This window comes from Scylla paramamosain, chromosome 36 (assembly GCF_035594125.1).
Source record: "Scylla paramamosain isolate STU-SP2022 chromosome 36, ASM3559412v1, whole genome shotgun sequence".
Classification (NCBI taxonomy): Eukaryota; Metazoa; Arthropoda; class Malacostraca; order Decapoda; family Portunidae; genus Scylla; species Scylla paramamosain.
The window spans coordinates 15,351,908-15,364,407 of NC_087186.1; the positions used below are offsets into that span (position 1 = coordinate 15,351,908).

At 42.1% G+C, this 12,500-nt stretch overlaps 1 protein-coding gene across 1 annotated transcript in view; it reads left to right on the plus strand.

The window, feature by feature from the left end:
• The window catches only part of LOC135090815 (protein Wnt-1-like), a gene marked incomplete at its 5' end in the record, with an annotated part of 56,808 nt that extends 47,415 nt beyond the window's left edge, over positions 1 to 9,393 (plus strand). The window contains 3 exons of the mRNA XM_063987882.1: positions 3,437 to 3,553; positions 3,996 to 4,215; positions 4,850 to 9,393. Coding sequence (XP_063843952.1) covers positions 3,437 to 3,553; positions 3,996 to 4,215; positions 4,850 to 5,046 — 534 coding nt within the window. The remainder of the gene's footprint in view (positions 1 to 3,436; positions 3,554 to 3,995; positions 4,216 to 4,849) is intronic.
• Positions 9,394 to 12,500: the final 3,107 nt, after the last annotated feature.

Here is a 12,500-nt window from a genome sequence, read left to right on the forward strand (position 1 = left end):
TCTCTCTCTCTCTCTCTCTCTCTCTCTCTCTCTCTCTCTCTCTCTCTCTCTCTCTCTCTCTCTCTCTCTCTCTCTCTCTCTCTCTCTCTCTCTTCTAATTTCCCTTCTCGTATTCAATTAGTGTTTTAATCTCTCTTCTTTATCTTGTTATCTTATTCTTTCTCTTTTTCCTCTTTCTCCTCTTCCACTTTTATCGTGACCGTTTATTTATGTCTCCTTTATCATCCTCTATTTCTTACTCCTTTCCATTATCACTCTTTTTCTCTCTCTTCCTTGTGTTTTATTCTTTTATTTTTATTTATTTTTACTCTAAACAGCGATGGTTTTATCCCTCCTCCTCCTCCTCCTCCTCCTCCTCCAAGAGTTCATGCATATAAATTGAATGAGGTAATTTATAGATTGTAAACATATTTCTGAAGTTAAGTCACACATAACAGATTTACGTGTGTGTGTGTGTGTGTGTGTGTGTGTGTGTGTGTGTGTGTGTGTGTGTGTGTAGGGCATAGTTGGCAACACTCATCCGCGCACACCTGTTCCTGCCACACACACACACACACACACACACACTGGGGGTCTACAAAAGAGAGAGAGAGAGAGAGAGAGAGAGAGAGAGAGAGAGAGAGAGAGAGAGAGAGAGAGAGAGAGAGAGAGAGAGAGAGAGAGAGAGAGAGAGAGAGAGAGAGAGAGAGAGAGAGAGAGAGAGAGAGAGAGAGAGAGAGAGAGAGAGAGAGAGAGAGAGAGAGAGAGAATCAAAGCGAAGTTAAACAGTGCAGCCAAATCACAAGGAATCAACACTACCTGAAGGAGGGTCAAGATGGCTGCCCTGATACTCACTGCCCTTACGCTCCTTATAGTAACAGAGCCCGTAAAGAGGATCCAACACCCTTATACTGACTTTATAGAGGATTCAACACCCTTATACTGACTTTATAGAGGATTCACAGCATACGAACCCCTCAACACCGAAACCTCCTTGAACGAAAATGAAGCCTCGGTACTGAAACACAAATACGGGTGGTGACTGTGGGCGTGTGGGCGTAGGTGTGGGCGTAGCAGGTGGTGTTAGCGGGGTTGGTTACCTACACACTCACTACAACTTGGTTAATTGGTTAATTTTCAAAGCATTTATGACTTCCGGGGAGAAAGGCATTGTGGGAGTCACTGGGGTGGATATTTCTTAGCTCCCCACGCCCATCTGAGGTACCGTGGGCGGGCTGGAGCGTGGGCGTGGGGGGGTGGGCGGGGGGTGGGTAGGGGAGTGGGTGGGCGCAAAGACGCTAGTAATGAAGAAATGTGGTTGTGGAAGTGTGGCATTTATATACCGGGTGTGGCTGAGGGGGAGAGGGGTGGGGGAGACGGGGAGAAGGGAAGTGATGGAGAGAAAAGGGGAAGGGAAGGGGAAGAGGGGGAGAGAAAAGGTGTGGTCGCTCTTAATTTCCTCACCTGAACCGCCGCCCTTCACCTGGTTCATTCACACACATACACACACACACACACACACACACACGAAGGAGCTTTGAAGGGCGTGACCACGTGCTGGAGTGAGATAGCGACGCCTACAGGGTGGTCCTAAGCCTGGGGGAGGAGGAGGAGGAGGAGGAGGAGGAGGAGGAGGAGGAGGAGTTCTTAATATGTTGGAGAAGGATCATAAGGGAGAGAAGGATGGAGAAACAAAGAGGAGGAGGAGGAGGAGGAGGAGGAGGAGGAGGAGGAGGAGGAGGAGGAGGAGGTAATAGGCACTAGTGGTTGTGAGAAGTGAACTACCCTCCCCCGCCCACACCCTGATGGGCGGGCCCTTTACACCCCTCCCCTCTCCACTTATTACACGAAGAGGAGGAGGAGGAGGTGTGGAGGAGGAGGTAGACGAAAAAAAAAGGATATAAGCAATTAAAGGAACAGAAAAGCTTTAAATAACTACTACTACTGCTGCTATTACTACTACTACTACTACTACTACTACTACTATAATCACTACAACCACTAGACAAGCCAGAAAAGGAGGAGGATTAGGAAAGAGGAAGAAGAGGAGGAGGAGGAAATAAGCAAGGTGGGTGGCGAAGTAGGCTGGGACTGGAAGATAGAGAGAAAGAAAGAGAGAGAAAGAAAGAGAGAAAGAGGGATGAGAGTAGGGGTGGTCAACGTGCCCTTCACATCCTCCCTCACCTCCCTCACCTCCAGCTTTCACCCTAAATTACGCGCCTGCCTGAACCTAACGTTTTAATTATACCCCGAGAGATGCTCCCTCTAATTCTGTTCTTAGTTACCTCGAGAACCCGCAACAGACGAGGCCGCTGACTGGCCGCCCCGCTCCCAACCTGGCGAGAGAGAGAGAGAGAGAGAGAGAGAGAGAGAGAGTATATATAACCTATTTGTTTTTTTTTTCAATTATCCTTTTCCTTTTTTTTTCTTTCGTTTTTCTCCTCTGTTTCTTTCCTCTCCTTCCTCTTCTTATTTTCTTTTCCGTTCCTTCTCCTTGTTTTCTTTTCCTCCTCATTTTTCTTTTCCTTTTCTTCCCTCTAATTCCTTTCCTTATTTTTTTTTATTTCGTTCGTTTCCTTTCATTTTCTTTCTTCTCATTTCCTTTCCTTTTTCTTTTTTCTCATTTTGTTTCTTCATCATTTCCTTCTCTTTCATTACTCTCCTTATTATCTTTTCTTTCCCTCTTCTTATATTTCTCTTTCCTTATCATTATTTTCTTTTCTTTCGCTCCTCTCATTTCCTTTCCTTTCCTCCCTCTCCTAATCGCCTTTCCTTCCTCTCTACTTTTCTTTCCTTCGTCATCTCCCTTTCTCTCACTTATCCCCTTTCCCTTTTCTCATCTCAGATTTCATGTTCCTTCTTCCTTACATTCCTTCAGCCACTCTATTACAGCTTAACAACCTCAGAGTACAAGGGAAGCTGCAAGAATTCACTAGGCCTACACGTGGCAAATCTTTATAATACATCTATCTATCCTGTTACCTCTCATCTTTCCACTTTCCCTCTCGTCTCCTTCCTCTCAGTTTCCACATTCCCTCTCATCTGTCCCTCCTTTTTTTTTCTCATAACTCTTAATTATTGCCTTGGTGAGTGTTTTGTAACTAATTTGTTTTGTGGTTTAAAATTCTCTTGTTTCTTTTTTTTTGTATTCATTTATTTAATCTACCTGCTGACACTATCCTTTTCGAGTTTCTGTTTAATTATCTCGTTTTTTGTTCCTCTTCTTCTTCTTCTTCTTCCTCTTCTTTCAGCTTCTCCCATTCAAAGTCGCCACATCAAATCAGCCTTCACTAATGCACTGGGTTTTCTGTGCCTTCCCCAGCCACACCCATTACAAGCAAGTCTTCCTCCTCTGCATCTATAAACACTGCCCTTCACTGCCTCCCTAAGCCTTTCCTCACCCTTCCCCAGGCCTAATTTCTTCGTGTTTTAAGTTCCTTCTCCGCCCTCCCTGCAGCACGTACGGGACAACATGAGGAAGGAGTGCAAGTGCCACGGGATGTCCGGCTCCTGCACCGTCAAGACCTGCTGGTGGCGCCTCCCCTACTTCAGGAGAGTCGGGGATGTGCTCAAGGTGCGTGTGGATGGGAGGGAAAGGGAGAGAGGGAAAGAGAGAGATCCTACCACTCACATCCTCCTCTCGTAACTCCTTCCCTTCTTCAGGAGACACAATATCCTACTACTCATGTATCCTTCAACCCTTCCCTTCCTTTCCTTTCCTCCTACCACCAATATCTTTTTCTTCCTTTTCTTCCCTCCTGCAGAAGAAAAAATATTTCCAGCATCTCTCCTTCCTCCTTCTTCCCCTTCTGTAGGAGAGATAAAAAAAATATCCTACCACTAACACACTTCTCTTACTTCCCTTCCCTTCTGCAGGGGAGGCAAAAATCCTACAACTGACATCACATCCTTCAACCGTCCCCTCCTTCCCCTTCTACAGGAGTGACAAAAAACAAAACAAAAAACAAAAATCCTACCACTAACATCCTTCTCTCCTCCTTCTTCCCCTTCTGCAGGATCGCTTCGACGGCGCCTCCCGGGTGTTGATACGAAGCCAGGGCAATACCAGGACGCCCAATGCCCGCCGCCCTAACATGCGGAGGAAGAACAAGAGAAGAAAGAGGAAGTCCTACCGCCTGTTCCGCCCTTACAACCCTGACCACAAGCCGCCCTCCAAGAAGGACCTGGTGTACTTGGAGGAGTCCCCGGATTTCTGCGTCAGGAACAGGAAATTGGGTAAGTCAAGGGCGTGAAGGATTGAAGGATAAGCTGTAGGACTCTTGAAGTGGAGGTGAAGGAAGTTGAGTCAAGAGCGTGAAGGACCGAAGGATAGTGAAGGATTCTGTGGAAGTGGAGGCGCAGGAAATTGAGTTAAGGGCGTGTAGGATTGAAGGATAAGTTGTAGGACTCACTGTGGGACTGAAACGGAAAATTATGTTGATGAATGAAGAGAAGGATTCCTCGTAGGACTCCACGAGGTGATTTATTACAGTTAAGGATGTTTTCATAGGATTTTTTAATAGTATCCTAACTCCGATACAATTTGAGGGATGACTGAAGGATACAATGTAGGACTCGTGTGGGACTCTTGGTAGAAGGATTTAGAAGTAGAGGATAGCTACATAGGTAACTTTCCCTCCCACAAACCTATTATGGCGACTAATGATTCTCTCTCTCTCTCTCTCTCTCTCTCTCTCTCTCTCTCTCTCTCTCTCTCTCTCTCTCTCTCTCTCTCTCTCTCTCTCTTAATATTCACTTTTTATCTAACACATTTCCGTCATTTCCTTCTCCTTTATTTCCTTTTCCACTTACTCCATCTCCCCCCCCTCTCTCTCTCGGCACCCCTCTCCCTCTCTCTCTCCTCCCACAGGCATCATCGGGACGCGGGGGCGGGAGTGTAACAGAACCAGCATCGGCCTGGATGGGTGTGACCTGATGTGCTGCGGGCGGGAGCATCACACACAGGTGGTAGAGGTGGAAGAGAGGTGTTCGTGTACCTTCCAGTGGTGCTGCGTGGTGAAGTGCAAGACGTGCAAGTACATGAGGACCGTTCACACCTGTTCTTAATGACTCCGGTGACAGGTGTGCGTGGGAAGAGGTCTGAGGTGTGATGGGAGGTGATGGGAGGTGTGGAGGGATGAAAGGTGTGTGAGAAAAGGTGTAAAAACGTTCAGTGAAAGGAAATTTAGTGGTGTATCTGTTGCTGATGACTTTAAAGGTGACAGGTGTAGAAAAGACAGGTGTGACGGGAGGGAGATGAAAGGTGTGGGGTGAAAGACAGCGCTACTTGACACCTGTTGTTAATGACCTTACGATGACAGGTGTAAGGAAAAATATTGTTAATGGCCTTCGTGACAGGTGTGGAGAGAAAGGTAGTGGCGCTTCATACCTGCTGTTAATGACTTTTGAAGGTGGCAGGTGTGTAAGGAAAAAATTAAAGGTGTATGGAGGGAAATACAACGGTTTCCACACCTGCTCTTAATTAACTGAAGGCAACAGGTGTGAGAAAAGTGGCATGGCAGGTGTGAAGGGACATGAACACCTGTGTCAAATGATGAAGGTGATAAGTGTGTCAGAGAACAGGTCGCAGATGTGGAAAGCAAAGCAGTGGCACAAACACACCTGTCCTTAATGACTTGGAGGCGACAGGTGTGGAAGATAATTGATAACTGTTGAAAGAAAATGACATGCACACCTGCTCTTAATGACTTGGAGTGTCAGGTGTACTGGAAAAGTTAAGATATGGAGAGAAAAACTGAGACCCACCTGTTCCTAATGACTGAAGGTGACAGGTGTGTGAGAAAAGTGAACAGGTGTGGATCGCGAGGTGGTAAGGGAGATGAGAGGAGGAAGCGATGAGAAGAAAGGGAAGACATGTATTTTCTCTTTCTCTCCCTCTCCCTTTCCTTCCTTCTTATCTCCGTCTCTTGTATTCCTTGTGCCTCTCCTCCTGTGTTTTTCGTAATAAATGAAAAGCAATACAGGAAATCTTCTCAACAACGAAGAAACTGTGAATTTAAGAGAACAACAGGACACGTGAAGGAAAAAAAAAAAAAAAGGCAACGTAAGATCAGAAAACCGAAAACAACAGAAATCTGAGGCAACAGAAATCTGGAGCATCAAGAAATCCGGAGAAAAATACCGAAAATAAATAAATTCTGAGGAAACAGAAATCTGAAGCACCAAGAAATCCGGAGAAAATACCGAAAATAGATAAAAATCCGAACATCACGATATTGACAAAACCCCATATCTTAAAACAACAACAACAACAACAACAACAACGATTAAAAAAATCAGAAAAATAAGACGTTAGAAATCAGATACCAGGAACACCAGAATCTGAGCTCAGCACAAGGGACGAATGCTGATCACAGACGACGCTGAGTTATGCTGATCTCTCCAATTATCAATATTCTTTTGTACTTTTCTTGTAATTTAGCATAAATATATACGTATATTGCGTGTGTGTGTGTGTGTGTGTGTGTGTGTGTGTGTGTGTGTGTGTGTGTGTGTGTGTGTGTGTGTGTGTGTGTGTGTGTGTGTGTGTGTGTGTGTGTGTGTGTGTGTGTGTGTGTGTGTGTGTGTGTGTGTTTGTCTGTTAAGCAGGAAAGAGGCTAACCGGTTTTAGATTTTTTTTTTTTAAGAGAAGGAAGATGGAAGAAAAATAAATGTAATAAAAACTTCAGAAAACCACGTCAACATTTTGAAGTTAATAATGATGATAATAATAATTACAATAATAATAATAATAATAATAATAATAATAATAATAATAATAATAATAATAATAATAATAATAATGATAATAATAATCTTGTACACTTTAAAATCAATGGAATACAAGATTATTATTACCATTATTCTTTTATTTCTACAAATGTAAACCGAAGGAATTAAAAAAAAAAAATATATATATATAAATAAGGAAAGGGAAGGTAATATACATTGTAATGAAAGTGAAACTGGACCAAATTGGATACAGAAGAAGAAAAAGAAGAAAAAGAAGAAGCAAAGAAGAAGAAGCAGAACAAGAACAAGAACAAGACGAACAAGAAGAAGAAGGAAAAGACGACGACGAAGAAGAAGAAAAAAGATGAAATTTTCTGAACATTAACAAATAAAACAAAAAAAATAAAGTGCGTAAGAAGCGAAAATTACGATAAAGATAGGAAATAGAATGTACAGTAAACCTTAAGTACACACACACACACACACACACACACACACACACACACACACACACACACACACACACACACACACACACACACACACCTTTGTTAGGATGATAGTTACATACGATACCCGCTGCTAGTCACCGTTGCCTTATAGACAGATCACTGGCGCTGCTGCTGCTGGACTGACGCGCGGGTGGGTGGGGAGGAGCCTTCGCCTTTATTATCCTACATCTAACACTCTGGATTGGTAATGCTGGATGGTGCAGTTCATTCATGGATTGGAGTTCTGTTTCTTTCTTTTTGTTTGTATTCATTTGTCTCCATTTATTTTTTTATTTATTTATTTCTTATTTTTTTGTTTTCCTCCTCCTCCTCCTCTTCTTTCTTCTTCTAATGAGTCACGTGGCGCATGAGAATCGTTGAGGTGAAGAGAGAGTGAGCGAGTGCAAGAAGATGTTTTCCTTCTTGTACTTCTTTTCTCTTTTCTTTTTTTTTTACGTTATTTTATAGCTGAGTGAGAAAGTGAGAGAGTGAATAAGTAAACATGTGATAAGTGCATTGGTGAGTCATGGAGTAAATGTATGATTAAATATCTGAACAACCACCCACTTGCTCCCTAATCTCTTCCTTACCTCCCCTTCCCTCACCTTCCCTCCCTCCGTCTCGCTAACACTGTGACCCTCCCCCGCTGCGCCTGCATAGCCACAGTCCACACGCGTCTCTCATCTTGTCCGGGGAATACTAAATTAAATTGTTACCAGCCACGGAGAGGAGGGCCAAAAGGTGACGTCCTCAGCCTATATCTGCCTACCTAGTCCTGTTAATTGGCGGGGACTGCAACACGTGATCCTTTTATTCCCCAAGCAAAGTCCAAATTCGGGTGTGATAGATGGACATGCAGACAGCAGACCTAATGTGGAGAGCAGGAGATAGCACATCCACCCCTTCTGACTTCCTGACGTGCACTGAAGGTCTTTGAATATAAACTTGGGTCTCTTAAATTCCCCTGCTCGTTGCTTCAGTCCAGCTTGTAGGTTCTTACTTTTTTTTTTTTTTTGTATGTATCCAATATTTATACGAATGGACGCCCAGCTAATGTAGAGTATCATGTTCTTGTCTTCTCCCAGCTTGAGACTCAGCCTGAGGTACGATTAAGCAAAACTATCGAACACTTGTGACCGAAGGAATTGAGAATGAACGAAAGGCACGGACAGTATGCCCTGCTAATCTTGCGTATGTCGCTTGTGTTTTCGTCCATGTTCCATAATTCTTGGCACGCCAGGGTGGTGGATACTTTCTTGATGAACTATATGCTGTAGAACCAAAGACGTAGCCGCCCTGGCCGCTGCAGGACTGAGGGACTGGCCGACGCTTCCACCTCCCGCGTGGACAACAACATACGCGATGCACAAGTGAGTTTACGTGTCCATGAAGAAAGAAGTTTATCACGTCTTTGAAGGGTTACAGTTTACTTAGTGAGGGGAAGTCATACGCACGGAAAATGGAAATGAATGTGATTTTTTTTATGTCACTCAACAACATGATTTATTACTAATGTATAAGATTTTTTGAGAATTCTTGGTATAAAACTGATTTCTTAGATAAAAAGAAAACAAAATTTGTGAGTAAATCTGCAATACTGACGATAATCTTATTTTCATTTTTATTTTTTTTTCATATGCATTATTTTCAGTCTATATTAGAGTCTATTTAATTACATTACAGAGAAAAATGTGTAAGACATATTAAAATTTGTGATAAATTCTTATTTTCAATGCTATTTTCTATTTTATCGTTATATTTCTCTTGTCCTCACATTCTTAATTATACTTATAATTGATCTACATTAGTCATTCAACAGAAATACCTACAAAATAAATAAATAAATAAATAAATAAACCTGTGAAATGCGTGATACCTTCGTGATTTCTTTCATTTACGTATATCTTTATGTTCCCGCCGCGCCAGCCCCTCAGTGTGCCTCCAGCCTCAGCCGCCGCCACACGCGTCCCGGGGGATTGCAAGTTGTACATATTATTATTTCATTTACTTCTGATGAGTCTGCTTGCTTTATTTAGGACATTTTTTGTAAGTTATATTCCCTATGTTTTGTCTGATTCTCTCTCTCTCTCTCTCTCTCTCTCTCTCTCTCTCTCTCTCTCTCTCTCTCTCTCTCTCTCTCTCTCTCTCTCTCAATGCATTACCTGTCATCCACAATAAAATATCTTGATGCTGCTTCCTGTTTTACTTTCATCCACCATTCATCAATTCACATAATAATAATAATATATATATATATATATATATATATATATATAATAATAATAATAATAAGTTTATATATATATATTACGAAAAAGAATATATATATATATATATAGTGGTGCGTATATATATATATATATATATATATTACAACTTACGTACTTCAGATCACCAATATAACTTACTAGAATTAATAAACTTATAAATGTACTCAAGTTACGCCCAAGTCAACACAACAGATAAACAAAGCAATTTCAATATTAACACACTAAAAGAAGTAGAAAATACACTTATAACATTTCAAACCATATTTTTTGAGGAACATTATGAAGTGCACATTAATATCTCAACATTAAGAAGACACTGGGACGAGTTAACAAAGAGGTGAGTTAACAAAGGGCCGAGTTAGCAATAGGTCGTTATTAGTGGTCCGAGTTAGCAGTGGGCCGAATAATTAATGGTCCGAGTTAGCAGTGGGCCGAGTTAGCAATGGGCCGAATTATTAATGGTCCGAGTTAGCAGTGGGCCGAGTTAGCAGTGGGTCGAGTTAGCAAAGGGCCGAGTTGTTAATAGCCCGAGTTAGCAGTGGATCGTTACTAATGGTCTAAATTTGAAATGGGTCGAAATAGTAGTATTAGGTTAGATCTGGTTAGCTTAGGTCAGGTTAAGTCACGTCAGCTTATGTTAGATTAGGTTAAATCAGATAAAGACAGGTCAGGCCAGTTTAGGAAAGGTTAAGACAGGTTACGTTAGGTCAGGTCACTTTAGGTTTGGTTAAGTTAATGCAGATCAAGTCAGGTTAGATAAGGTCGGCTCAGGTTAGGTTACATTGACTTCCTTCTCGGGCTAACCACGTGGTTTCCTCCCCCACCCACAACCCCCACAAGCCCCCCCTCCCTTATATAATTACCCATATAACAACCGGTCCTGCCCTCTTAGCTACGCACACCACAAAGCCCACTACTTCATCTCTACTGCGGAAAAGAAAGAGGAAGAGCAGAACACACACACACACACACACACACACACACACACACACAAACACACACACATACTCACCCAGCAGCTGTCTCTTATCTCCTCTCCCTCGCTATTATCGTCAGGTCACGGTGGCCAAGGCGCGTCACACTTCCTAATGGCGTTTATGACACGGGTTATCAAGGCGGGGATCATCCAGGGCACAGAGGAAATGCGACTAATACGAGGCGGTGGGGAGGTATTAGTGATGGTGGGACTGTTTACATCCGCCCGACGAGCCTACATTCTTTTCCAATTCCGGTATTTTTAATTATGAATAGAAAAAAAAAAAAAACTTACAGGTGGTCGTAAATTGTTTCCCTGATTTTTATTTTGTTTCTTATATGTTTTTTTTTTTTTTTTTTTGGTTTAGTACATGTATTTTAAAATATAATAAAACACGTCTATGCTATAGGCTCGTTGGCGAGGACACACGCGCCAGTGTAAGTCTCATAATATTTTTCTCACAGCTGTCAGTCTCCATCCTGGCTTTACTTAACCAGTACAGAGACGAAATATGAAGACAAGGAGATATATAATGGTACAAAATACGATATCAAACAACAGCAAGACACAACACCGTGCTCTATCCCACCTAACACTATCCTTGGTTAAATCTCGTAAGACACTTCAGCATACTCTCATGATAAATCCATGGCCAAGAAAATGCATTGAAACTCAACCTAACTTAACATTTAATGCATCAACCACCCATAAGAAAATACTAGTATATTATCCTAATGCAGCCTCTCATAGCAGAAAGACTAGTAAATCATTCTAGCATAGCCTATCAAAACATAAATATAAAATCGACCTAGTGCAGCCTATTATAGCAGAAATATTAGTAAAATAATCTCAATGTAGCCTATCATAACATATTTTTCATCTCATTTACTATCTCATGTCAACGGGCCGTTCTTTAAGTCTTTTGTGATAACCTTGACTAGATCACCCCTCTCACACACACACACACACACACACACACCTAGCCTAACACGTCACAAAAAAGTAAACACACACACACACACACACACACACACACACATTCTTGAGGCTAATTTCTACAGGTCCTCCCGCGGCCAGGCAGACTCAGCCTTGCTCTGTTTGTACCGATGAAATCCCCCTGCCACAAGATTAGGGGATATAAACTGAGCCTCGGACAGGTGCTAAAAGCCTACCTGGGGACACGTATGGGGGGGGAGGGAGGGAGGGGGGGGAATTCACAAACCAATTAAGGTGACCCGAAGGTGTAGGGATGTTGTAAATGCTGGAGTTCTAATACACACCTGGCGTTTACCTTAGAGCTGTCTGTCTGTCTGTATGTCTGTCTTTGTATGTATGTATGTATGTCTAATTTTCTCCCTCTCTCTCTCTCTCTCTCTCTCTCTCTCTCTCTCTCTCTCTCTCTCTCTCTCTCTCTCTCTCTCTCTCTCTCTCTCGTCCACAAAACAGCACAGGTGAGCCTAATTACATTAATCCAGGTGTCGAGAGGGTGTCAAGAGCACCTGTACACACCTTTCTCGCCTAATTAACAGGTAATGGCGGAGGAAGACGTGACACCTTGACCTCAGCTCGCCCTTGATGATTTTAAATTTCCCCCATAGGATCGAGAGAGAGGAAAGCAGGAGGGTAACAAAGGGCGGATGTGCAGACAGGTAGACAGGTAACGTGTTTGTATGTACGTATGTTGGTGGTTAGTTAGGTAGGTAGGTAGGTAGGTAGTAGATAGATCGATAGATAGATAGATAGACAGATAAACAAACAGACGAACATATAGATAGATAGTTAGATAAGATAGATGTTTTAGTGAGATGAACGTTGTGAATATATTTTTTTTCTTACGTTTTTCTTCATTTTCTTTATTCTCTTTTTTTTTTTTTCTCTCTCAAACCAGTTTAAGATAATTTTGTGTATTCATATTACTGCTTGTTTATTTATTTATTTATTTTTTTCCCGCTTATCTATTTATCTATTTATTTTTTTGAATGTGTTAACTTCCCGGATTAAAAATTTGTATATGCCTTAATTGTAAGCTTATTATTTATTTATTTATTTATT